Genomic DNA, 8,667 nt, shown 5'->3' on the forward strand with positions numbered 1-8,667 from the left:
ACTAAACATAGAAACTCCTGTCTTTAGACGCAAATTAAATGCATTTGCAGGTCCCACAATTGTTTTGCTTGCTGTAATTTGAAGATTGTACAGCAATCGAACTCTGTTAATATTGAAAGAAACGGACAAAAATATACAAGAATAAAAACGAAATCAAACTCAAGCCATTTTACAACTCGCAAGTTCTGGACCTGGACACAAATGGTCGGGCAAAAACCTCTTATCTCCATATCTTTAACTGTAGGTGTTTTTGAGCGGTGTAGCCGCTCCTATAAGTGGGGTTGGGAATTCGTCTTTCCCTGTACTGTGATTGGCTGACTCTATTCACACCCTTTTCGCCGCCGTACCGTGATTGGCTGACTCTATTCAGACCCTTTTGCTTTGATTGGCTAGCGAGACGCATGATGAAATAATAACCTATAAATATCACCACGCACTTCAAAAAAATCATTTTTTTTAAGTGAGCTTCCATCACTGTGATGACCACTGTTGTTTCTAAATAACACCGCTCACTTCACACTGGGTGTGATTTTTTTTTGTAAATTAACACCCTACAGTACATGATCATGCTACAGCATCACACAAAAACACCAAAAGTAGCAACTCTGCAAGCTCAAAATGCGGAATTTTTGCAATTTTTGAATTTGAGTAACAGAGTTGGACATACAGATGTGCCACTTCAAAACTTCACACGTTACTGTTCTTTCCCTGAAAGTGCCCTTTTTTCCCTCCCTGTTCTGCCCTTAAAAACGCACTGTTTTGATCCTGAAAAGAAGTTGTCACTACACACCCCCGTTTTTCCCTTCAACATACATCCATATACATGAGAACAAAAGAATGTGTGTTGAAGAAGGTGTCAGACTCATTATGAGGCGAAAGGTGATTTGAAGAGGTCCTTGACCAGTTGCTCAAATTAATTAGCATCATAAAAGCAGTGATCATCAAAATAATTCAGCATTTTAAATGCCCTTCTTTCCCACATGGAAAGAATCTATATGTTCCATATATGCAACTATATGTAACCTATATGCTACATATAAGGATCATATATGCGCATATATGTGCATATATACCACATATATGCCTGGTATAAGCTCCATATAGGCTGCATATATCTCACATATAGGTCAAAATCAGGTGCATATATGTGCATATACAGGGTATATAGGTCTCCTATATAGCTTGTTTATACCCTCATATAGGTCATATATGTTGATAATACAAGCCATATAGGTCTCCTATATAGCTTCTTTATCCATATATATAGGCTCTATATATTCATTATACAGGACATATAAGTCTCCTATATAGCTTCTTAATATGTACCCAGAGGAAAGCATAATCCAAGTTTGAGCTCTGGCACATTTGTTTCTTAAGCCATAAATGAGATGTGAGGCAAAATAAAGGAGATATCTATCTATCTATCTATCTATCTATCTATCTATCTATCTATCTATCTATCTATCTATCTATCTATCTATCTATCTATCTATCTATCTATCTATCTATCTATCTATCTGTCTATCTATCTATCTATCTATCTATCTACACTGTAACACATTTCTGTAATCTCTACAGTAAAAATTTACAGTAACTTATTATTACTTATTATGGAAAAAAAATCATTACAGAAACTTACTGCATTTTTACACAGTAACATAATGTAGAAATTACAGTCAGGTTATAATCTAACTGTAGAAGTTAGTTTTACAGTAATGTAAAGTATACATAATAATGATAATAATAATAATAATAATAATAATAATAATAATAATAATAATAATATTAATAATAATAATAATACATTTTATTTATAATGCACTTTACATTTTTGGAAATAACAAAGTGCTGCAGGGTTTAAAAACAAAAGGCACAACAATTTAACAAATGTTTTACATGATGTGAACATCATCATCATTATCAGTTATTTTTATTGTTATTAATTTTATCCTTCAACTTCTTGTTTATGCCCCAAAATGACTGCTATACAGGTTTTCTAGCAATTATAGAAATATTAGACCTTAATTGTCAAATGTTTAAGAATGTTCTAATCATGTATACTTTGTTTTGAAACATTTTCCAAATATTTCATTTTTTAACATTTTGGACAAAATTGCCAATTTTACATTGAGGTGTGCAGATGTTCGAGTGCCCACCTATCCTGTTACTTCACTGGTTCTCAACCTTTTCAGGCCACGACCCCCCAAAATAATCATATTTGAACTGGGGACCCCCAACCCTGATATGCACTTGTAATGTTGGAGTTGAGGCATTTAGTTTGACTCCGTTCCACAGATCAATATTTTGAAAATAGCTGATCTACAAGCTCAGAACGCCTTGAGTCGATGGGCTATTTTTGCCTCTTTCTTATATTATTTGACAATTTGGCCAACGTTTTACCATTTTTTTGGTATAGTTTGTTGATTACTTTTGATGCAGTAATTTTTTTATTTTTTTTTAGGTATTAAAAGGGTTACTTAAATTGTCACTTCACTGTCACTGCCACCTACAGATCCCCCCAATCATGTGGGGATCCCCCTGGGGGTCCTGACCCACAGGTTGAGAACCTGACCAGACCTACAGTTACGTCACGCAGCTGCTCAAGGCGGAGCTTATCAGTTTTGAACCGGTAGCGCGAGACACGGAACTAACTAACCGTCGGCTAAGCGAACATTTATTTACAAACCAGTTGCTTCCGTACTTCTACTCTACCAGATAACAGGTAAGTTTAATTAGTTTATGGAATTAAAGTGTTATCCAACTTGTTAGTATCGTAAACGGTGTGCAGTTGTCATGTATTAGCTATGGATCACACGACGCTCGTCCGTCACGAGCGTCACGGCCGAACTTCAACCTGTGTTTTGCACTTTCTCCATTTACAACCTGTACATCTGCATAAACGTTCAGATTTTAAATATAAAGTGCTTACTCTATGGTCATGGATGTTACAAGTCTACTCGGGCACTCAGCAATACCCGTATCGTCTGTATTGTTCAATAAAAAGCATTTTAATTCGATCGATGGCCATTTTCTCCGTATTTCTGTAGGCTTTCAACTACTTGACCCTATCGGTTGGGAGGAGTACTGCACTCTGTTACATTATAACTCTATGACAAAATGGCCACCAATCGGATTAAAATGTTTTGTATTTTAACAATCCGGAATATACGGGTACTTACACCGACCCGAAGTGAATTGTAACATCCGTGGCCATGGGGTAAGCACTTTATATTTGAAATCTGAACGTTAATGTAGATGTAGGGCTTTACATGGAGAACGTGCAAACACCAGGTTGAAGTTTCGTCATGACTGTCATAATACAGGGGGTCATACAGACCACCGGCTTCTTTCTAAAGCTTCTATGTTTCGTCGTAAGACTGTGTTGCATGCCCAAACATCACTGATCTACAAGCTCACAGCGACGCATTGTGAGCTTTTAGATCAGTTTTTTTGGGGCGTGCAACACAGTCTTAGACATGGCATTAGCATATTAGTTTCCATGTGGTGCATGATGTCATTGTTTATTTCAGGTATAAATCAGACCACATCAGTGAGAGCTAATGTTGGCCTCATTTGTTTTAACTGTAATTCATTATTATTATTATTATTATTATTATTATTATTATTATTATTATTATTATATCTATGAATTTTGTTTTGAATCTACGGTACAAAGTAAAATCATTTCATTTAGGGAAAGAGAGTACACATGATCCATTCAATGGAATGAATGGATCCTTATGACCAGGGGTCTTCAACGTTTTCAGGCCATGGACCCCCTAGCTGAGAGAGAGATGAAGCAGGGACCCCCTCTATATTGTATAAAATTGTGTTTCAGATTCAACTTTTTTTGTTTACTTGGTCTGCTCTTTTTCCCTCTTTGCCAAAAATAGCTGATCTACAAGCTCACAACGCCTTGCAGCGTGAGGCGTTGTGAGCTTGTAAATCTGCTATTTTTGGCTAAAGTTCTCCTCAGAAAAGGGATGCTAAGGTTCAAGTGGTTAAGGTAAAATAAATAATCATATCACACAAAGATTTGGCGGACCCCCTGTAGTAATTCTGAGGACCCCCTAGGGGTCCCGGACCCCTTAGGGGTCCCGGACCCCCTGTTGAAGACCCCTGCTTAAGACAGTTAAATTAACATATAATCATATCACACAAAGATTTGGCGGACCCCCTGTAGTAATTCTGACCCCTTGTAGTAATTCTGAGGACCCCCTAGGGGTCCCGGACCCCCTGTTGAAGACCCCTGCTTAAGACAGTTAAATTAACACTGAGTTTAGTCTGCACACTTTTTACTGTTTTTTTCTAATTTGTTTTAAAGCATTGCAAATACGGAGACTATATCGAGGTCATGTTTTAGTTTAACAGTCTATTGTTATGTGGAAAGCAACAGACAAACACTGTTAACATGCAAACCATATATGTCAAATTATCTTTAGGTGAAGTTCTCACAGCTACACAATGGATGCTGAGCATTGAGGTCGGTCGTTGTGGCTCCACAGATCAACTTCCTGGCTGGAATGGCAGCTTTTCCAGTTATTACAACTTTGGTGTACCAGGAGGAGCACGCCTGTTACACACTGGAATTCATTCAAAGGTAACTTTCTGCTTTAAGTAGAACCATCATGTGTAACTCGAATGATGTGCTCTCTTGTAGAACGGCTGTGAGTGCACCTTTTCCATTTTTTGTTTTATGATTTCAGATGTTTCGTTGGGATCAACCCATTGGCGGTGGCACCAAACAACAAAGCTGCTCAGCCAGAAAAGTGGGTTTGTCCTCCTGTCTCCTCCCTCCTGAAGCAATTGATGGACTTCGATTGGCTTTGAGTGTAAGTTATGTGCAAAACATTTGGACCATTCTCTTCCCCACTACGTGAATGACATTGTCATGGTCATATTTTAGTAGAGTTTTATTACTTATTTAGTTTTTTTTAGATCTCTATCTCAGGCTCTGATTTTAGGAGTTGTTCAGAAGTAAAGAAGTGGTCAGAAGTTCAGAACACTGTCTTAAGGGGTTTTCTATCTAAAATCCACAATGCATTGCATAAAGGCATAGCTATTTTTTAAAGATCTTTGACAGACTACAAACTAAGGTTACTTTTCTATGTCTCTGCAACCTTGTGATACCTTTTACCCCGATCTACAGCCATACCCTCCAGCCTCTTCTACACAGGCCTGCTGACCTGTTGATGAGGTATGTTTTCTTTAGATTTAACCCATTTAGACCTACAAGCTCGTAGCACAGCACTCGGTGCTGCGCTATGAGCTTGTATAGTAGCCTATAGTTTTGATGATTTTTGACCTAGTACAATTAAGGGCCTTTTCTCTTTTCTGCACAGCCGTATGCAGCTACATATATGGACTTGGATCAGTGGAACCAAGAAACACCCAGTGTACTGCAACCTCCATCTCCGTCCAGTGATGCTCCAGTAGAAGGTGTGGTTCCTCAGCTAAGTGTCAGCAGACTTGCACTGTTGTCCTTCAAATTCAGGATTCATAGATGAGTTTTGCATTCTACTTTTTTAAAAAAAACTTTTCTTTACAGTTTTTGACGTGCTTTCAATCTTTCTAGGTCAACCAAATCCATCTGACCAGAGCATACCAGAGGGTCAAGGGTGGCAGCCTTGCGACTCTTGTCGGTCTGAGGTGGAGAAGCACCAGCTCCAGTTGAGGAGGATAACCACTGTGCTCTCCAGTATCAGTAAGTTTTATTGCCTGTAATGTTGCAGTTTTCAGTTGTCTGCTAATTTCTTTGTCTCACTTGAAACTTTACTTTATCCTGTACCTCTTTTGTGAGTTCTCTGACATGACTGGAAAACTTTGGTATCCCAAAATAAAACTGTTTTCTGTTTACTGGGAAATCGACCCCTGCTACTGAACAAATACTCATCAATGACTGCTATCAGAATATACTGTAGAGCTATATAGAACAGTACTCAATCTTATTGTTTTACAAATACACTCAGTAGACTCAGATTTTTTTGTCTTTGTTCTAGGCTCTGAGCAACTAGACGCACTGAAGGGCTTTATCACCCTGGTCGGTGACCTAGAGTCTGGAGTGTCCAGTCTCGGGCAGCAGGAGCTATATCCAGGTATGGATGTATACGTTTGCCATACATTTCACACTGAACCTGACGTTCTTGGTAGCGAGTGATCCGTGTTGTGAGCTGCAACTAGATAGTGAAGTTTTCAGAAGGTCACAGTTGTCTGTTTTCATGGTGCACTGAGCGCAGAAAGGGGTCAATGTAGCTGAGCCTTACAAGTGCAAAACTGATGTCTTAAAATGCAGTTTGTTAATTGCTCGCTCTCTATTCACAGGCTGTGGACAGTTGATTTCCTCTGTGCAGCTGGCAGCCATACACCAGCGTGCCAGGAAGGACTGCAAGAGGCTATTCCACGCGTTGTTCGAGGTGTTCTTCACCCATGAGGAGTGCCGCAATGCCGTCGTATACGGAAAGCATGGTGTCATCCCAGAGGGGAAGAACAAACTAGATGAGGCGAAGGGGGATGCACTGTTCAGTAAGTATTTGTCACACCACTAGTTCCTCAGAGTAGTGTTATAGATGGCCAGTCAGTGGAGTTGGTAACCACTTATAGATATCTTGGGACCATAATCGACAATCGTCTGAAATTCGATTCCAATACTGAAATTGTTTGCAAGAAAGGCCAGCAGTGCCTTTTCTGTTTAAGGAAGTTAGCCAGGTTTCAGGTAAACAAATCAATGATATAGAGCCTTCATTGAATCTGTCATCTACTTTGCTGCCATTTGCTGGTATGGTAATCTAGGTATTAGACAGAAAAATGCCCTTAAAGGAGAATTCCATACTAAAAGGCTTTCTTACCTTTCTTTGTAGTTTTTAAGTACGCACCAAAGAGGTCCAGGTGTTATTTTGTGCAAAAGCTCCTTATTGGCTATTTCCCCTACCATGAGCCCTAAATGAATTGCATTGAATGGGGCTATGGGGTGTTGTGCTAATTCGCTTATTTCTTTTGCTCAAAAGTATTATTATTTTTGTATATATTCTCTTTTCATAATGTAAATAATATCCCAAGCGGCACACTTTACTACTTATTTCGATGGAAATAAGCGAATTAGCACAACACCCCATAGCCCCATTCAATTCCCATTCCATTCAATGCAATTCATTGAGGGCCTATGGTAGGGGAAATAGGCAATAAGGAGTTTTTGCACAAAAACACCTGGACCTCTTTGGTGGGGACGTAACAACTACATAGAAAGGTAAGAAAGCATTCTAGCATGGAATTCTCTTTTAAGGGGACTAGAAAGATTGTGGGGGGTATCTTGTGACAATGTATACACATGTCTGTGTTACTGTATTGTGTTTTTAGGGCTTTTATTATCTGCTGTAAAAGGCCCAGCTTAGGACATATAAATACACTTGATCCTTGACAAATCTTGGTTTTGTAAATTATATTCTCAATTTATGATGTCACCAATACATTATCATTGGGCAATTTGGCTGCCTTTGTGCAGTAAAGAAATGCAGGTTCCAACATGTTGCGCTGGTGGGACGTACAGTACACTCTGAACCAGGTTGGCCTCATCTGTGGCTATGCTGTGCTCAGTCTGTAGAGAGTCATATAGTCTTTAAAATGTATATATTTAACCGGGGGAAACCCATGTTGACTGACTTGTGTCATGTCATCTTCTCTGTCTGCAGACTACGTCTTGCGGTGTTCCTCTCTGGCATCATGGACAAATGTTTTCACTGCAGAGGGCTTGAAGAAAGCCATGACCAATAAGTGCCGAAGCCGTGCTGCAAAGGACTAGGTACTCCCCAGTGTTTTTGGCAGCAGATTTTTGTCCACTAGTCCCTTCCTAACATTTTAGTCTAGTTATTTGTTGACGAAATTGTCAGTACATTTAGTCGTCATAGCTTTTATTTAGTTTGTCAGTGGAAAAAGGTAGAACATTTTTCGTCTTAGTTTTAGTCGACGAACAACACTATGTTAAAAAAAAGCACTGTTTTGGTTGTGGCCATTTGTTTATTACACATGCAAAATGTTAAACATGATGCACTTTTGCACTTAAAGGACCACTTTTCAACCGGCTTTCATAAAATTGGTCCTCACTAATGTTCATGATAAAATACTACCCTTTTTTTCCTACTCGGTCTGTCTCATAGGAGGGTTGTGGGCAGTTCAGAAACCTGTCCACCAGTGACATCATCAATGTTGAATTCAAGCTAATAGAAACTGTAACTTACTATTCATAATAATATTTGTGAAAAGTTGCAATGCGATAATGGAAGCCATCGTTCTCACGATAATACAAATCTAAATGTGTTTTAAAAATATCTTGTTTAATAAAAAAAAACGGCCAAACGATGATGTCACTGGTGGATGGGTTTCTGAACTACCCACAGCCCTCCTATGAGACACAGACAGAGTAGAAAAAAATGGTAGTATTTTATCATGAACATTAGTGAGTACTAATTGTATGAAAAGTGGTGAAGTGGTCCTTTCAACTTTTATGTAAATTTTGATGCCAATACATTTTTGTTTTTTTATACTGTATACTGTTAAAGCTGCCTGCTATGTTTGTTCATTAATAAAACATCAATGATGAGTAACTAACTTCTGTCTGACTATTCTCTTGGGTCTGGGTCTTGTACAGGTAATTACAAACTGGAGTAATTTCAT

The 8,667-nt window shown here is 38.6% G+C and overlaps 1 protein-coding gene across 1 annotated transcript in view; it reads left to right on the plus strand.

The window, feature by feature from the left end:
• Positions 1-7,934, plus strand: part of LOC311059509 (uncharacterized protein) — a 564,856-nt gene extending 556,922 nt beyond the window's left edge. The window contains exons 12-15 of the mRNA XM_084077519.1: positions 5,576-5,704; positions 6,000-6,095; positions 6,322-6,522; positions 7,686-7,934. Coding sequence (XP_083933645.1) covers positions 5,576-5,704; positions 6,000-6,095; positions 6,322-6,522; positions 7,686-7,795 — 536 coding nt within the window. The 3' untranslated portion in view covers positions 7,796-7,934. The remainder of the gene's footprint in view (positions 1-5,575; positions 5,705-5,999; positions 6,096-6,321; positions 6,523-7,685) is intronic.
• Positions 7,935-8,667: the final 733 nt, after the last annotated feature.

The sequence above is a fragment of the Gymnoscopelus microlampas genome, assembly GCF_963454915.1.
Source record: "Gymnoscopelus microlampas genome assembly, chromosome: 2".
Lineage (NCBI taxonomy): Eukaryota > Metazoa > Chordata > Actinopteri > Myctophiformes > Myctophidae > Gymnoscopelus > Gymnoscopelus microlampas.